At 48.7% G+C, this 18,936-nt stretch overlaps 1 protein-coding gene across 4 annotated transcripts in view; it reads left to right on the top strand.

The window, feature by feature from the left end:
• The first annotated feature begins 6,340 nt into the window (after positions 1–6,340).
• The window catches only part of LOC120512622 (ubiquitin carboxyl-terminal hydrolase 12-like), a 30,775-nt gene continuing 18,179 nt past the window's right edge, over positions 6,341–18,936 (top strand). For 2 of the 4 annotated variants that reach the window (XM_039731137.1, XM_039731136.1), the window contains exon 1: positions 6,347–6,461. In XM_039731137.1, coding sequence (XP_039587071.1) covers positions 6,414–6,461 — 48 coding nt within the window. In that variant the 5' untranslated portion in view covers positions 6,347–6,413. Of the gene's footprint in view, positions 6,462–18,936 lie in introns of all 4 variants that reach the window. The other 2 variants (XM_039731138.1, XM_039731139.1) reach the window with 2 other exon arrangements.

Here is an 18,936-nt window from a genome sequence, read left to right as displayed (position 1 = left end):
GGGGAAGGCAATCTGGGGCTGCTGACAGACTTGGGCTGGGCGGCTTTCAGAGGGAATGAGGACAGAATGGCTTCTCTAGGAAAACTGAGTGGGGTTTTAGGACAGCTGGCAGGGGCTGTGGGATGACAGCCTGGAACTGAACACTGGCTACAATCAGCTCTCTGGGATAGCAGGGAGGGAAGAACGCTGGAAAGGGAGTGACCCAGATAAAGCAGAACTGCAAATAATACGAAACAGATGTAAATTAAACTTTAAAAAATAATGTAGTTGGAGCATTCATCATTGGAAGGCTTCTCAGAAGGGAGCAGAGGCAAGGCTGGGACATGGACTCTGTCAGGCTGTGTGGGAGACACGGATGGGAATGGAGAGCAAGATAATCCCCCCAAGTGATGGAGACCTGGGGATGATGATGTTCTGCAGGCAGGAGATGGGCTTGGCTCACTCTGGAGAGGCTGCAGCCACCAAAAAGCCTCTCTGTGCCCAGCTGCTCTCAGCTCTGCCCCGCAGCACACCCCTGAGCCCTCCCCAGCAGGCTCCAGAGGCAGGCTGGGCTCCCAGGGGATGGGAGATCAGGGCAGGGCTCTGGATCACTGCCCTTCTCAAAGATCCCAGCTTCCACACCAGCACCTCACAGGATGTGCTGGGTGTGAGCTGCCCTGAGGAAAAGCCAACTCTGGGGCTCAGCAGGGCAGTGAAATCAGCACAAGAATGCCAAGATTTATGGACGTGTCCCTTTCCCAAGGCTCTGTTTCCCCTCTGACACCTCGTTGTGCAGCAGTATCTGTGCAGTGATGCTCTGCAAGCTCCCAGCATTGCTCCTTTGACCATCCTGGCAGCTGATGAAGAGGAGGAAGAAAGGTTTGGAGGCTGAGGCAGCTCATGGAGCTGGGAGAGAGCTGCTGGATCCTGTGTCTTTTGGGACATGGCTCCTGTGGGAGTGATTTGCAAATCTTCCAGTGTCAGTTTGCTTCCAGATTTTTGCAAAACCCCAAACACTGAGAAAAAAAAAAATCTTTTCCAGGAAATTTCTTTACCGGGGTGCTTTAATCTCACACTAGTTTTGTAAGAAGTGGCAAAATGAGAGGGGGAATAGGAAAAAAGCTCAAAATTTTGTGGTCAATTAATAGGGCAGCACTTTGAAATGTGTTATTGAGCAGGACACTGATAAATTTGGGATTAGTTAGCAGCAGTTAGTCACTGTCTGCCTCTCTGAGTGCTGGAACCTTTGTTCCCATTTGCTATTAAAAGCATATGTTAGTGAGTAATATAAAACCATTCATCACAATAGTCCTCCTCCAAATCCAAACAGTCATAGATCTGTCAGCTTCTAGGTGGCCAGAAGAGCCGGCGCCCAGGAAAAAAAAAAAAAAAAAAAAAAAAAGAAAAAGCCAGATAAGTTCAGAAAGACCATGAAGAATATTCTATACAAGCAAAGACATTCCTAGAAGAAAACAGCTCTGCTGGCTTGCTCCAAGAGGGAGGCACATTCAACTGAAAAAAAGTTAAAATCGTTTTGGGTAACCAAATGTGGTGCTGAGGAACACAAAAGGGAGTCGGAGGCACATGGAGGGTGAGTTTTGGCCTGGGTGAATGTGAGGCAGACACAAAGAATGCAAACTGTGCTCAAAGGATGCTGAGCTCGGATGTGGCACTCAAAAAATCAGGAGTCCCAAGCAGGGGCGAGGAGCAGCTGCTGCTGTGTGAGGAGGGACAGGGAAGCTGCTCCGTGTGCTTGCAGGGCTGGATCTGCTGCTGACACGGGACAGGGGATGTGTGGGGGCAGGAACGAGACGGCAGTGCTGCAGGAAATGTCAAACTGCTGCTTTTGGCAGCTCTGAGGGCTTCTGGTTGCTTAAAACAAATGTGAAAGCAGTTTCAGGCTGCATGTTGGAAGCAGAGCAGTGGAGTTGGAGTTCCTTTGCTGATGTGGTCCAATATTAATTTCTCCTGCACCAGCCCTGGCTTCTTGTGCTTCTCCCCAGATCTCGTTCCACCACGTGCAGGAATTTCTGTGCAGAGAGAAGGGCTTTTAGTACAAATAAAAAAACTGTGCATTCTCCCAAAGTTTTCAACCTACTCTCAAGCTCCCCTCTCCTCTCAACTTGGAGGCTTTAATTCTGAGAGGATTCAAGTAAAATACAGAATCAAACTCAGGGGTTTTCAAGTGTGGTCCTCATCTGATTTTCTAGATTACCAGAGCAGCCTTTTCACGGAGTTAAACCACGCAGAAGGATTCACACTCTGAGATTGTGTAACCCTTGGCATGTGGAATAACAATTGTTTTTAAAGGAGATATTCATTGTTTGTGTACAATGAACTTATATTTAGCTAAGAAACCCATGTTTTAAATTCTAATTCTCTTGGAAAAACAATAGCTTAAATTAGAGGGGGAATGTTTGCAAAACTGAGAGTGACTTTGGAAACGCTTGGATGGTTCTGGAGGTTTCACTTTGCCACCCCTTGGGTTGCTCATGCAAAAGTCATGCCTTTGCATGGTGCACAGAGATTGTTATTTCCACACGAATTTTTTACAGATTTATTTACTGCTCTGTGTTGCCTTTGGCTCTGTTTGTTAGAAGATTTTCTATTTATATTGTTGTTGGCCCTCCTACACATTTTCAGAGACGAAGCTTGCTAAAAATAAAAGTATTTGCCATGACCATGGTGCCCGTCACAGGAGGATGTCAGAGTGCTTTAAAACTGGCTGCAATTATTCCTTATGCATTGTACAAAAGGAGTAAGAGATGAGCAGAGCCAGAGAGACCTTGCTAAGGTCCCAGCATATTGGGAAAATGTTTCTCCTTCTGCCTAGCTCTGGCAGAAATTATTCTTCCTCCAGAAGTCCATTTGTAACCATTACACTTGCCTCTGGTACATCTTTCATAGAATATATTGATGTTAGGGGGACTTGTGAGGAGAAACAGGGCTGGTTTTGGAGCAGAAATGGGAAATGTGGCTGTGGGGAAGTGCCAGGGCCTGTGGCAGGTGCTGAAACAGAACTCGTGGCTGGCAGCTTGTGCACACACTCCTGAATTGACTCCAACCAACAAGATTGATCCCTGCAGCTCTCTCTGTCCCTCTTTGTGGCAAACTTGGGGCCCAAAGGTCACTTCTGACACTGCACTCAACAGAAATTGTCTTTGAAGCACTTTCTGCTCCCAGCAACTGAATACCTCCAGGCTGGGAAAGGTAAAAGAGGAGGAGATAAGAAAGGATCGAAAATGAGTGTGGTGTGCTCAGGGAAGCAGCCTTGGCCTGTGTGCTCAGAATTCCACCTTGCTGAGTTTAGATGAATTAAAAGTGCATCTCTGTGCTCCAGCAGTGACCTCTGAAGACATTCTGGGACAAGACCACGATTTTAGCCCCATAATTCTACTCAGCACCAAGTTGTTCTTATCCCGAGGCCAAAGGGCAAGGAAATGTCCTCAGATGCTGCTGCAGCAGCTGTGATAAATCATCTTTGACTCTATTTTGGGATGTAGGAGAGATAAACATTTAAATAAACACTTCAATCTGGTCAAACACTGTACAGCTTCTACAATTCCTGCATTTCCTCTCCCTAATTTTAAAGCAGTGCCACTCATGGCAACCCTGTGAGGAGCACGTGCCCCTTTTCACTTTGGGGATGTTTGGTAGGGATTGGGGTTTTTGTGCTCCTGCCTGTCCCTGGGGAGGCTGGAGCAGATGACGTGGGAAGCCCAGCGTGTGTAGGAGAAGATCGCTGCAGGCCAGCAGCTCAAACAGAATGGAAACATCTCAGCCTCATAAAAAAGTTTCTGCTTTGGAAACAGAACCATTCTCCCTTCCCCACAGCTATTCCCACAAGGTCAGGGCTGGAGAGTGGAACAGCCCTGGCGCAGCTGGGGCTGTGAGCAGGGAGCTCCCAGTGCCCTCACCAGTGCTCCCACAGCTCTGGGGATGAGGGGAGGCTGCAGCCTCCAGGCTGGGCACAGCTCGGGGTCAGGATCAGCCCATCCCAAATTTCTGCCTGATTCTCACTGCTTTCTGGGCTGTTCCTCCTGAGGTGTGTTTGCTGTCACTGTGCCTTGCAAGACGAGCTTGTGGTGTCTCAGGAACGCTTCCCACTCCTTCTCCCACAGGACTGACAATGGGCACTGCTGTCATTCACAGGATTCACAGAATTCACAGAACCACTGGGCTGGAAGAGACCTTTGAGATCATCGAGTCCAACCCAGCCCCAGCACCTCAGCTAAACCCTGGCACCCAGTGCCACATCCAGGCTTTGTTACACACACCCAGGGATGGGGACTGCACCACCTCCCCGGGCAGCCATTCCAGAACTTTATCACCCTTTCTGTAAAAATCTTTTCCCTGCTATCCAGCCCATATTTCCCCTGGCACAGCTGCAGGCTGTGTGCTCTGGGTGTGTCAGTGCTGCTGCAGACAGAGCCCAGCCCCAGCTGAGCACAGGCACCTTCCAGGAGCTGTGCAGGGTGAGGAGGGCACCCCTGGGTCTCCTTTTCGCCAGGGGAGCACCCCCAGCTCCCTCAGGGCTCCTCTCAGGTTTGTGTTCCCAGCCCCTCTCCAGCCTCGCTGTCCCCTCTGGATGTGCTCAGTGTCCCCAGGTCCTTCCCAAGCTGAGGGACAGAGCTGGGCACAGCACTCGAGGTGTGACCCCATCAGGGCAGGGACAGGGCAGAGTGACCTCCCTGCTCCTGCTGGGCGCAGCTCTGGGTCAGGATCAGCCCCATCCCAAATTTCTGCCTGTTCCTTCCTGAGGCTGTTCCTCCTGAGGTGTGTTTGCTGTCACTGTGCCTTGCAAGACGAGCTTGTGGTGTCTCAGGAACGCTTCCCACTCCTCCCACAGGACTGACAATGGATTGACAACGGGCACTGTTGTCACGGCAGGCTGAGCTCTCAAAGAGCCCTTTTGGCACCGTGCTGGAGTGGGACGTGTGGAACAGCAGAGGATCCCTGGGCTGCACCACTGTCCCACCCCAAAATTCTGCTGCCCACAACCTCTGCAAGGAGTCTTGGGAATCACAGAATTCCACCTCCAAGGGTTCTGGTGCTCCGGGCTGGCCGTGGTGTCCCTTGGGGTTTGTGACACCCCCCAGTTCCCAGCCCAGCCCTGTGGGGACAGAGCCTTCCCCCAGTGTCACAGAGACCCCGCGGTGCCCATCCCAGCGGGGCCGCCAGCCTCCTCCCTGAGCCCCGGGACCACGGCATATCCTGAGGGAAAGGGAGCACCAGGGTCATGGAGTCACAGACCCACAGAGTGGTACGGGTGGGGAGGGACCCCAAAGCCCCCCCAGTGCCACCCCTGGCACCAGGGACACTCCCACGGTCCCAGGCTGCTCCAGCCCTGTCCAGCCTGGCCTGGGGCACTGCCCGGGATCCAGGGGCAGCCACAGCTGCTCTGGGAAAACTGATCCCGTAACGATCCCAGTTCCATTCCGATCCTTTTCCCATCCCAGTCCTGTTCCAATCCTGGTCCCATTCCCATACTTGGGGCACTGCCCGGGATCCAGGGGCAGCCACAGCTGCTCTGGGAAAACTGATCCCATAACGATCCCAGTTTTCCCATCCCAGTCCCGTTCCAATCCTGGTCCCATTCCCATACCGATCCCAATCCCATACCGATGCCATTCCCATTCCCAATCCCGTTCCCATCCTGATCCTTTTCCCATCCCTGTCCAATTCCCATTCTCGTTCCAATTCCCCATTCCCAATCCCAATCCCATTCCAATTTCTATTTCCATTCCCCATTCCCAATCCCGATCCCTATTCCTATTCCCAATCCCATTCCCGTTCCCCATTCCCAATCCCAATCCTAGGGCAATTCCCATTCCCAATCCCATTCCCATTCCCCTTTCTCAATCCCAATTCCAATCCCATTCCCATTCCCCATTCCCAATCCCATTCCAATTTCCATTCCCATTCCGATCCTTTTCCCATCCCTGTCCAATTCTTAATCCCATTCCCCATTCCCAATCCCCATCCCCAATCCCATTCCCCAGTCCCATTCCCGATCCCCATTCCCGATCCCATTCCCATTCCTGATCCTCGATCCCATTCCCAATCCCCATTTCCCAATCCCCATCTCCCAATCCCCAATCCCAGTCCCCATTCCCGATCCCATTCCCAATCCCCATCCCCAATCCCATTCCCCAGTCCCATTCCCGATCCCCATTCCCGATCCCATTCCCAATCCCATTCCCAATCCCATTCCCATTCCCAATCCCATTCCCGTTCCTATTCCCATTCCCGATCCCATTCCCAATCCCATTCCCGTTCCCATTCCCGATCCCTTCCCCCCGGACCGAGAACGCCTCGGAACGTTGTTTGCGCGGCGCGGGCGGCGCGATTGGGCGGCGCACAGGCCGGGCCGGTTAGCGGGTGCGCAGCTGGCGCTGTCAGTCGCGGCCCAAGATGGCGGCGGCCGGGGGCGGATGGAGGCGCTGGTGACGGTGCGGAGACTCGCCGCCGTCTGTACCATGGTGAGCGCCCTCGCGCCCGCCCGGCCCGCACGGCCGCTCCCCGGGGGCTCCCGGCCTGTGCCCCGCGGGGCCGGGGCTGAGGGGCCGGGGCTGAGGGGCCGGGGCTGAGGGGCTGTGCCGGGGCAGGGCGAGGGCAGCGCGGGGAGCTGCGGCCGGGCTGAGCACGGGTGGCAGCCCGGCCGGGGCTCGCAGGGTTGGGATAACCGGGCTGAAATCCTCTGGGAAAGGCGCCGGAGGCTCGGCAGAAAGGCGAGCTCGGCGCTCCCGGTGGGTGTGTCTGCGGCCGCCTGTGCCCTGAAATGTTTCTCGGGCTGGTGGGTGCTGCCTTTCGCAGAGAAAAGGAGTTAGGGACCATTAATTGGCCTTGTGCCCAGCTCGTAGTGCGTTGTTGTGATAACTGAGTTAATTTAAAGCTCGTTCTACTCGTTTGTCACAGCCCTGCAGTCGCTCCACGTGCATGCGTGTACCGGGACCGTCCCTGCCGCCGGGGAGAGAGGCAGGCTGGCGATTGCATGATTATGCAGAATTTTTAATGAAGTTCCGCTGCTGTGTAAACAGAGCCCGGGGTGGCTCTGAGGGGGGAAACGCCTGAGCCGGCCGTGAGACCCCAGAGCTGGGCTGGGGAACCTCCGGGGAGGGGATCCCGGCCCGGAGCCCGCGGGGAGCGGCCGGGGCTGCCCACTGGAGCGCTTTGGTTCTCACAGTCCCACCCTGGGGCCTCTCACAGCCCCACCTTTTCCCTGCCCAGCCTTCCACCCCCTCTGCAGCCCGGCAGGGGCTGTTCCACCCCAGTCACTGCTCTGTTTTCACCTGGGTGGGACAGGAGCAGCATTTCCCTCCTGCTCCATGCAGTGTCCAGGCCCAGCTGAACTGAGCCAGTGCACACTGGGCTTTTGCAGCTTCACACCCCTAACAAGAGACATTAATCTTTGCTGTTCAGGTCCCTGCCCACGGAGACCTCCCTGGAGGTCTTTGGGAGGAGACTTCCCAGGACTTTTCCCTTCCCTAATCTCATCAGTTGGGGTTTTTTCCTACATAATTTGTATTTTTGCGTTGCCATCCCAGGCACAGGTGAGATGAAGGCCATGAGGGGTGAGTCAGGAACTGCTGAGGAGTTCTGCACCCAGAGGCAGAGATTGACTCAGTCCCTGAATATTTTGGGTGCATTCCTGAGAGCAGCTGGCTGAGAGGGCAGAGCATTTCCTGGGCCTGTGCAGCCAGCCCTCAGCCCATCCCAGTGGGGTTTTGGCAGTTCTGCTCCTGGGATTTGGCTGGGGTGGTGGATGGAAGCTGGGCAGGCTCCTCCCACCCCTCCTGAGGTGCTGGGGGTGCTCTTGTCCAAGAGCTGCTGAGCTCTGGGAGGCAGATTCTCCCCGTTGTGTTTCAAGGGGAGAATTTGCTGTTTCAGTTCTGTGCAGAAATCCTAGAGCAGTGCTGGTGGCACTAAATAATTGCATGGAAATGGCTTCCAAGTTTCTTAATTAGTCATTTAATCAAATGCTGTGGGATCTGTCAGCATCAGTGTTTTAGGTGCAGGTGTAGCTTGGCTAAACTTACTGTCAATATTAACATTTACTCCCTCATCCAGCCCAGGAAATGAAGGTCTGGGTCCTGTGTTTCAAACTGGATCAGTTTATTTGCATGTCCAGCAAGTAAAAATACTCTTTGGTTTGTCTTAATGTAGATGGAAAAGCTGAGCCTTCTTTTTAAAAACATTGAAACACGTGAACAAAGTCCCTTTGGGAGCTGCTTTCTTCAGGATTATGCTAAACTCTAGTGATTGTACAGGACTTTACATATTTTTTAGTAAAATATGCAGTTTTTACCAGCATTTCCAGACATCATCTGTGCTCCAGGCTGGAAAAGTGAAAGCCAGGTTTGTGACATTGCCAGACCCTTCAGCATCACAGGGACTGCTGTTCCTGGCTGCCTCCATTCCCCTCCAGTGTCTCTTTAAAAATGAAATTCCAAGCTGGAGCTCATTAGCAGTCAGTAATGAGGCTGAACTTGAATCATCTCCCCCTCCCTGAAGTCACTTGCCCGTGGATCAGCTCTGGGCCTCAGGGTGGTGGCATTTCCTTGGTGGGAGCCAATCCTTTTCTGGGATTTTGATGCCTCAGGTTTCAGCTTTTCTATTTTTCAGATTCTGTGCGGCATGGGATTCACATGAGGGGATGGTGAGCTCTCTGCACAGAGCAGGGAGACAAAACAATTCCTGCTCCAGCTGGGGACCAAGGACAGATGATCCAAATTCAGGCCCAGGAGCACAAACACCTTGGGCTGGAGAGAGAAAAACAAGGATGGGACTGCAGGGGCTGGAGCTGGAATTGGACAATGAACTGCAATCTGTAAATGGAGCAGACCTGATCAAAGTGACAGACTTTGTGACCAGTTGGGGATTTCTGTGCCCATTTTGGTTCACCTTGGGTGCAGCCCTGGCTGGGCTCTTGTGCTGCCCAAGGTGGATCCATGGAGGAGATCCTTTGAATAAATCCCCACTTTGTTCTTTAGCTCTGTCCAGCCTCTGCTCTAGGGCAGCCTGCACAAGGCATCAGCTTCATCACATCCCTGTGGCAGCTGCAGCCTGGCCAGGCTGGGAGCAGGGATTGTTCCTTTGGATGTGATTCATTGCCTGGGCAGCAGCACAGCCACGGCCAGGAGCCACTGCCCAGCTCTGCTCCCTGCAGCAGCTCTGTGTCCCAGCCCTTCCCTTTGCTCTGGGCTTGGGGGTCTTTCCTTCTGTTTGTAGGATTGAGGGAAATGGAAACAGGGATGGAAACAGAGAGGAAGGAAACTGCTGAGGCATTTTGCTTAAAAAATCTACAAGGTGCTGTTTCAGAAGTGTTTAAAGGGGGTCTGTGGGTCTGGGGTGAACAGGTGGGAATCCTCTCTTGGCTGAGGGGGCAGAATTCCCTGGGTCTGACTGTATCCTCTGACCCAGGATGTGTTTTCTGTCTTTGAGGCAGTTGTAGAACTGAGTTCTTGAGTCAGAACTTGAGGATTTTTATTGAATTGACAGAACTTTTGGAAGAGGAGAGCAGAACTTGAGAAGGGAGCAAGCTGCAGAGCCCAGAGCTGGGCTTTTCCTCTCTGGCAGCTTGTGAGGAGTCTGTAGTAAGCTGTGAGCAGAATATTGTTTCTTGTAGGCAATTAGGGCCACTTCCTCTAGATTCATGTCTAATTGTTGGTTAAACCAGTAGGACATGCCTGAAGAACTCCAATCCAGGCTACAAATTGGGGGTAGGCTTACAAACACTGAATCAGGACATAATTATTGACTTCAGTGCTGGAGGGGAGGTGGCTGCAGCATTTCTAAGTCCCACATTTCCATCTGCCACCTGAATAATTTACACTGGGCAGCTCAAGCAGAGTGTGGTGTCCCTGGTGTGTAATGTCACCTCCCTGCTGTCACCTGTAGCTGCAGGACTTTGGTTTGGCTCTATCAGAGAATTAACATTTATAGCTTTTATTTTTATCACTGGAAGAAGGGAGGGTGGAAGTAGAGCTGGCTAAGCAGATTTCTGTCTCTAGCAGTGCTTTGCTTCTTGAGTGACTTGTTAAGCTGAAAGAAACCAAATACTCATCTTTGCACTTAGAACCCAGCCTGAGAATAACTGAGAATAATTGTTTTTGGGGGACAAGAGATACACAACCCTGTGCAAAGCAGGGAGGAGGTCACTTCAAGGTTTTCCTACATGTTGTTTGTGTTCTGGTTTAATGCTGTGTGTGGTGCCTGTTCATTGCTGCAGATTTGGGGTTTCTGACAGTTTGGGGCTGGAAGCAAAGGCAGGCTGCAGTTCAGGTGGGCCACACAGGCTCCCTTGGAATGAGCTTTGGGATTTTCCAGGAGTCCTGAACACGTGAAGGAGCTTTTGTGCTGTTCTGGTGTCTATAGGCTTTTAAAATGCCATGCTTTAATTGTCCTCAGGAGAATGAGAGATCCCAGCTGTGCTGTGCAGTGGAGTTGAGGGAAGTGGACACTCCATGGTTCATTTGTTCAAAGCAGACACTGATTATATTAGAGGACTTCTACTTCATAGCTGCTACCATTTGAAAATGAAGTGTGAATACCTGGGGAAGGATGCAGAAATAACTGAGTGTAGCTTGTTCAAGATGTGCTCTGTTGTTGAATCTCTGTTGTTTGGTTCTTTAATCAGGATTTAGAGCAAATGCTTTTATTGCCTTGGAATTCATCTGTTTACATGCACAGCACTTTCTGTCTTGTTGCCATTAAGAAAGAAATGGCTTTCAGTTCTTGCTCCAGCAGATGTCAGTTTGGGGGAGTCCTGCACTTGCTGCCAAAATAAAGGGCAGCACTGTGCATCATTATGGTTTGTTTGTATGTTGTATTTTCTATTTTCAGCTCCTTTTGTAGTGAATACTTCAAGTGGGCTTGTAGAACAGATGGGGATAAACTTTGTTATGAAAGGACAAGAGGGGATGTTTTTAAACTAAAAGTGGGTTAATTCAGACTAGAAAGGAAGGAAGTTTTTTCCATTAAGGTTGGTAAGGCCCTGGCACAGGGTGTCCAGAGAAGGTGTGGCTGTCCCTGGATCCCTGGAAGTGTCCAAGGCCAGGTTGGACGGGGCTTGGAGCAGCCTGGGACAGTAGGAGGTGTCCCACCCTGGCAGGGGGTGGCAGTGGATGGGCTCTGAGGTCCCTTCCAACCTAAACTATTCTGTGATTTATCCACTTAACCTCTCATGCCATGAGTTGTGAATGTATTTCCCCATTCAGATCCATTGATTGGTCTCACAGCTGAATTTTACTGCTCTGTGCCTGTGTAATGTCTGAAGTTATAATGAAATATTAACCTATTTATAAATCTTTGCTCTCCCTCAGCACCCACTTCCCCTCTCTCCACAGCATTGTCCCTGCCCTGTTTGATGTGTGAGGCTCCTGATAAAATCTCAGTGCCAGCTCACAAAAGAACAATGCTGGTAAACTGGGCCTTGCACAGCTGGGAGCTGTTTGTGTTTGTTCTCTGAGGGAGCTGCAGAAGCCCTGAGAGCTGAGCTGGCAAAGCCTCCACGCCTGTGAGTTACTGGGTCACTGCCAGAGGCACGAGGTCACCAGGAGTGCTCTGGGTGGAGAGCGGGGGTGAGCTGGGAGCACTGGTGCTGTGGGAGCAGTGCCTGAGGAGACTGGGATGGACTGGGAAAGACTGGGAGCACTGGTGCTGTGGGAGCAGTGCCTGAGGAGACTGGGATGGACTGGGAGCACTGGTGATGTGGGAGCAGTGCCTGAGGAGACTGGGATGGACTGGGAGCACTGGTGGTGTGGGAGGCAGTGCCTGAGGAGACTGGGATGGACTGGGATGGACTGGGAGCAGTGCCTGAGGAGACTGGGATGGACTGGGATGGACTGGGAGCACTGGTGATGTGGGAGCCTGGGATGGACTGAGAGCAGTGTGGTGGTGTGGGAGCAGTGCCTGAGGAGACTGGGATGGACTGGGAGCACTGTGGTGGTGTGGGAGCAGTGCCTGAGGGGTCTGGGATGGACTGGGAGCAGTGGTGGTGTGGGAGCAGTGCCTGAGGAGACTGGGATGGACTGGGAGCAGTGGTGGTGTGGGAGGCAGGGGCTGAGGAGGGGAAGGAGCTGCTGACGAAGCTCAGCCCTGAGCACTGGTTCTGTTTTCCCTGCCCTTTCTCCAGCATCCTTTCCACGTGTTCTTTGCACTGGAGCCCAGCTTTGCTGTCTCACTTGCAGAGCACAAAGTGAGAGGGTTTCCCAGGAGTGTGGGCCCTGCTTTGCCTGTGGAGGTGTGGATCCTGTGGACCTTGCAGGACCAGCTCCTCAGGAATAAACATGTGCTTGGAGGAGTTTAAAAGCACCCTGCTTTCACTGATTGAAAACCACTCCAATTAAGGCTTCATAGGGGAAACTCCTTTGGAAATACAGCACTTGGAGTTTCTCTGGGTGCCATGGCAGCAGTCAGGGTGCTCTGTGGGCTCTCCTCCCTGCTGGGAATGGGCACAGCCTTTCCAGGAGGAGGATTCCATGGCATTGGGAAGCCTTGGATAGTCTGTGACAGGGCTCCTTTCAGGATTATCAGTTTGTTTGGAGTGCTTATGCAGGCGAAGTGCTGCATTCCAGGGCTCAATTTACAGTAATTTGTTATGCCTGGAACACAGACAGCCTTCCTGGATCCATGAAAAGGGATCCTTTCAAACCTGAGCTGACAACTCTTTTTGTCTGACTTCAGTGCTCCACAGCCAAGGAGTTTTAAAGGATGGGGAAAGCAACATCTAATCTGTGTTTACAAACCATGACAGTGTGTTCTATAAACTTGCAGCAATACAACCCCAATCTGCTCCATTTCCACTTCCCCCCAGGGTGATTTTAATAGTCCTGAAGCTGGAACTATTATCTCAGCAAATACAGCAAGTGCAGGCAGACTTCTGCATCAGCTCATGCAGATTGCTTTCCTGCAAGGTTTTAAGTAGCTCTGCCTTGGCCTACTTGTTCTTTTTCCCCTTTTTTTGTTTTGATTTGTTTATTCACTTTTGAAACAACTCCTCAGCAGTGGGTTTAAGCAGCTCCACTAATCTGGAGTGCTGCATGATGGTGTCCCTGGGAGCCTTTCTGTACAACCTGAGAGCTGCTTCCCAGCTTGGTTTCAACCCTGAATCTTCTGCTGCTCTCATTGTTCAAAGGCAAATGAGTAACTAGAGAGCAAGACCTGTGCACCAGGCGCGTTCTGGACACTGAAATCCTGGGGGTTATTTTCCCTTCTTTGCCTTTCTTTAAGGGAAATGCCTTTTGCAGGCAGGTGCTCAGTGGGAAGCAGCTGGTTCCAGTCCAGGAGTGAGGATGGTGTGGAGTCCAAGCCAAATATCCTCAGGGATTTTATTTCATCAGGTTTTTACTCCAGTGATGTTACACAGCTCCTGGGTGTGCATCCAGCTGCAGGGAAAGGTTAGAGATCCCCTGAGTTATGAGCCTTTAATTCCTTCACTTGAACTGAATTAGATTTATTGCAAAGAGAGAAATGCATAAAAATCAGGTAATTTGAAATTAATATTTTGTACTGAGCTAAAATAATTGCAATTATCCTTAAAGAAAGGCTGAATCTTCCAATTTGCATGTATGAAGAGGGCTTTAAATTGATTATTTAAAGTGAGCTAATGGAATTGATCAGTCTTGTGTTTTAGACAGGCCTGAAGCAGCTGAAGGGTGGAGGCCAGCATAGAGAACTCCAGTTTCAAAAGGATACAATGAAAAGGTAGAAAGTTTCTGAAATTTTGGGACACACATCCAGATTTTTAAAGTTCTGTTCTGACAATCTGCAGCTGTCCACAAATGAACTGTAAATGGAGCATCTCTTGGGGTGTGTATATTTGTGTGTGTCCATCTAAAGTAGTGGAGTGCCCAAAATAAGCACAGCAGACTTAAAAAAAAAATTAAAACTGACTTCTTGTAGATTTTGGCAGGATCAATTTTGAAAAAAAGACCAAACTGTAAGTTTGTAGTTGTATTTTTGAAAAGATTGGAAGGACTTCACAATTTTACTTAATTCCCTTGTACTTTAAGCAGCTGCTTCATCCCTGTTAAAAACCATCAATTAAAACCTCATGGGGCATTTGTTTGACAAGTCTTTCTGAATTTCTGTGTCTGTTAATAACACCAAAGAAATCTTGAGTATTTTTTGTCATTACATTGAGCCAGTGGTGGTTCTGGAATGGCTCTGAACCCACTGGCAATTCACAACCTGTGTAATTAGAGCCCCTCAGAACTCAGAGGTGAATGCCGTGAGCTCTGAGGGCAGTGGCATCTCCCACCCGTGGCTCCTTCCCTGAAATTAAAACTGACTTCTTGTAGATTTTGGCAGGATCAATTTTGAAAAAAAGACCAAACTGTAAGTTTGTAGTTGTATTTTTGAAAAGATTGGAAGGACTTCACCATTTTACTTAATTCCCTTGTACTTTAAGCAGCTGCTTCATCCCTGTTAAAAACCATCAATTAAAACCTCATGGGGCATTTGTTTAACAAGTCTTTCTGAATTTCTGTGTCTGTTAATAACACCAAAGAAATCTTGAGTATTTTTTGTCATTACATTGAGCCAGTGGTGGTTCTGGAATGGCTCTGAACCCACTGGCAATTCACAACCTGTGTAATCACCTCAGAACTCAGAGGTGAATGCCATGAGCTCTGAGGGCAGTGGGGCTCCTTCCCTTTGTGGGTTTTCCCCTCATTTCCAGCTCCAGTGCTCGCTCTGTGCTGAGCAGCAGCACAGCACTGACCTGATTATTTTGACAAGAGCTCAGAATAGCAGTGAGGGTCCTGCCCCAGAGTTGTGCTAATTTTGGTCCTTTTTTCCCTGGAGCTGCAGCAGCAGCTGCTGCGTGCTCTGCTCTCCTCACACCCTTCTTTCTGCTTTTCTGACCATGCCCACATGTGCAGAGTTACCTCCAGAGCAGCAAAAGCAGACATTTGGGAATGGAATTGGGGATTCCAGCCAGGTGGGAAAGTATTGGTGTGATTTTTTTTCCCAACTGACAGGAAGAATGATGAGCAGGACTCTGTGATATTAGAAGGTTAATTGATTACTTTATTATACTATATTACACTACATCTAAACAAACTGAACAAGAACTGAACCAAATCTCATGACTGTCTCCTGACTGACTGTCCAGACACAGCTTGCAGAGATTGGTTAAGAAAACAAAATACTCACACCAGAATCCAATCACTAAATTCCTTCAGGTAAACAATCTTCCATAATGCATTCTACTTGTGCACAAACACAGGAGCAGCAAATGAGATAAGAATTGTTTTGATCATTCTTTTCTCTGCTTCTCCAGGAACTTGAGAGAGAGAATTGTCTCTCTCTGTTCAGAGAATGTGGATCTCACAGGAAAGTGTCAGTTCAGGGTAAAAATATGGGTATTCTGTAATAACAGTCCACTAATTGTCAGCCAGGGGTTGTGGTGGATCAGGATTTCATTGAAACTCAGTAAAACTCATCTTGCTGAAAAGAAAAAGAGGTTACAGCTTGAAGCAGGAACCACAAGGATGCTGGAAATGTGGAATTCTCAGCTGACAGCAGCTCCTGTTCTGAGCCGTGGGGTTGTTCTTAATCACTCCCAGCTTTTATTCATCCACAGCTTCACCAAAACTCTGCAACTCAGAGCCTGATTGCCATTTCTGCCATAAAGCTAATTAAATGTAATACAGGCAAAACTGAGCACTCCTCTGATTCCTGTCAGATAAGTGAATGCAAACTGAGCCTTTTGTCTGTAAGAATAATTACAAATCCAGTAAGTTTAAGGTCACCAAGTGTTGAAGGCCCTGTTGTGTGATACATTTCCAGTTTCTGAAATCAGTTAAATCTAGGCTATGCAAAATACTCATTTTCTTTGCAGGAATTGGATTTTTTTTTCTTTTTCTGAGAAGAGGCAATAATGCCTAATTATCCTTCTCTGTGATCTCCTTTTAGTGCTGCAGTGAGTTACCACTGGCTGAGAAACAAAAGTCTACTACTATTTATTCCACTTGCATGGTGCATTGAACTGGAAATAAATCTTTAAGACTTCTCTAGTGAGCAAAAATCACTCAGAGCTTACAAGCTGGAAGAGTTGATAGGTCTCTCTTCTGGTTTTGATGGGTTTTTCAGTTAAAATTTCAGGAATACTGTGGGATCACTGCCTCAGCATGGCTTGGTTAGACAGCTCCCTCAGGTAAGGGGGTTGGAAACTGCTCTTTTCACATCCCTTTCCTTTAAAAAATTCAACAAAACTTGCCTTGGGTGTTCTCTGGGTAGATATTAGTTTATTCCAGTGCTATTTTCTCTGTATCTCATCCAGCTCTGAGCATGGAATAGAATCCCAGAATCCTTTAGGTTGGAAAATACCTCCAGGATCATCGAGCCCAACATGACAGTCCCCACCTTGTCACCAGCCCAGAGCACTGAGTGCCACATCCAGCCTTTTCTTGCATTTTAAAATCCAGATATTGCTGTGTTGGTGTGAAAAAATGAGGAAAACTTGAATATTAACAATTCCCTGTGCTGTTGTTTGGTACTTCAGTATTTGGTATATTAGATTTTTTAAAGGATGGTCTATGTCTTTTCAGACATGAAATGTTCTTGGATAGACCCTTCTTCTAATTAGCTGATATTCATAAAGTAAAACAACTGCAGCTATGACAGGAAATATTTTGTTGTTGCTCTTTGGGGGTTTTCTTGGCCGTTTTTAGCTGTGTGTATTCCTGCTGAGGGGGGGATAGTTGAGATGGGCCAGGCAGTTTTTCATTTCCCCATTTGACTGATAATTCCAGAGCTGTGGAAGCACAGCCAGTTCTGTGAGTGGGCTGTGAGCAGAAAAGGGGAGCTCGGAGGCAGCACTTGAAGTCCCAGGAATTTCCAGAAAATAGAAAATTCTGCTTACAAGTGCTGAAACTTCCCTTGTCACCTCCCCCACCACGTGAAACACTGAATTCACATCTCATTATGTAAGTCAATCACTGTTACCACGTGGTCGACGAGGGGAAGTTTTCCTCCTGGGGTAATTGTGTGGTGGAGAAATCTGGGATTATTCTGTTCACAACACTGGGTTTGATGGTCCTGGAGCAGAGCAGCTCCTGGAGAGCATTTCCTGCACCTCCCAGAAGTCAGGGATGGACTCTGGGCTTGTTAAAACATTCATTTTTTTGCCTTGCACTAGCTCATTAATCTTTATATTCAGCTGTATTTTAGTTTTTAGTGTTTTTGCTTGGCTGTTTTATGCGTAGCAAACTCAGTTGTTATGGATGAGGGATTTTTTTCATGGCATTTCTTGTTGCTCCCACAATATGTGACATAGTATTGATCTTCTGATGGTTTTAGGTGTGCAAAGTACCACAAGATGCAGAACACTTCAGCTGTGGCACCCCAAACAGGAGCATTTAATTAACTCCCCAAATAACAAAATACATTTTCATATTATGTACACTTGCAACTTGGGTTAGATTTTTAATTCTAGACAAAATGTGACTTTTATATTTCCAAAATGATGAAGTGTGGATTGTTTCTTGGGAGGAAATACTCCCGTGGTCTGTGGCAGATGGAAAAATCTTTTAGCTGGGGTGGGCAAAGGGATGTGACACCTGTCAGTGTGACAGCAAAGCCTCACTGCAGCAGGACACTGCTCAGGCAGGTCCAGGTTCCAGCTGCACTGGGTTAATTGGCTGATTGTTAATTGAGTTGCAGAGAGCCCTGGCTGGGAGGAGCTGGACTTTGGCTGCAGTTCTGGACTTGGCCCAAACCATGACCAAGGGCAGGTGTGCCCTCCCCATAAAGTGGATTTCCCCCCGTGTCCCATATCCAGTTCAGTGCAGTTCTCCTGGACATGGACTCTGTGGTGAATCATCTGTGGTTCTGCAAGGGACTTCTTTTTCCATGGAATGCTGGGCATTGCATTTCCTGGAGCTTTATCACTATTTAATTTGCAAGTTTGCATCTTCAGAACCATTTATGATTAATCTCTGATTTTTTTTTTATTCCTCCCACAAGTGCTTTGAGTTCTGTTTTGGTTTTTTTTTTTTTTTATGATTTTATGAATTTAAAATACTCTCTGGCAAGAAACTTGGGAATCATCACAGAATCCCAGAATGATTTGGGTTGGAATTGACCTCAAAGCTCATCCCATTCCATGGGCAGGGCCACTTCCACTATCCCAGGTTGCTCCAGCCTGGCCTTGAGCACTCCCAGGGACGAGGCATCTACAACTTCAGTTGTAAATAATACATTAAATATAATTTAATTTATTAAGGAAACCTTAATTTTTTAATCTGCCTCTGGAGTTAGTTTACCCAAATTTATTGATTTGGGCAATAAATAGAAGAAAACACTTGGAAAAAACCTCACCTGTAACCTGTCAGGTTAAATGGATACAAGTTGATGGCTTGATCAACAACCCTGGTTTATGGTAGGTTATTCCAGTTCTTCAGTAGCTTTATTAAAAATTACAATTCCTATGGTTTTATTTATTTGTTCAGATATTTATTCCATGTGTTGCTTTCTAGCTGGAGCATTTGGGCTCTCAGGTTTCACTGGTTCTGTGAGGTTTGGTACCTCCTTTAATGGGCTTTTCTCCTAATAAAATGCTGGAGATCATGGAGAGGGTGAGCAAACTCCAGAGGAATTGAAACTGTACTTCACAAGCTCACAGGATTTACAAATCCTCCTTTCCTAATCTCCAAACATGCAGCATGGAAGAGCAAAACAGCCTCAGCAGGAGCCAGTTCTGACTTCCAGGCTGAAAATTCTGGAATTTTCCCCTCCTGTGCATTTCCATGAATTTTGATGCTCATCTCCAGTTACAGCATTTCCCAAAGGCAGTGTGGGTCAGAGCAGTGGAAGTGGAGAGCTGAGGAGAGACCCCTGCCAGCAAATCCTCTTTGCTGGTGGTTCTCCCTTTTTTAAAATTTGATTTGGGTTTTACTGAGGGGAGATATTGGAGGAAAAAGAGCTCCTTGGAAGCAGGGAATGGCTGCA

This window comes from Passer montanus, unplaced genomic scaffold (genome assembly GCF_014805655.1).
Source record: "Passer montanus isolate IOZ18808 unplaced genomic scaffold, ASM1480565v1 scaffold76, whole genome shotgun sequence".
NCBI lineage: Eukaryota > Metazoa > Chordata > Aves > Passeriformes > Passeridae > Passer > Passer montanus.
This window is presented reverse-complemented; position numbering and strand designations above follow the sequence as displayed.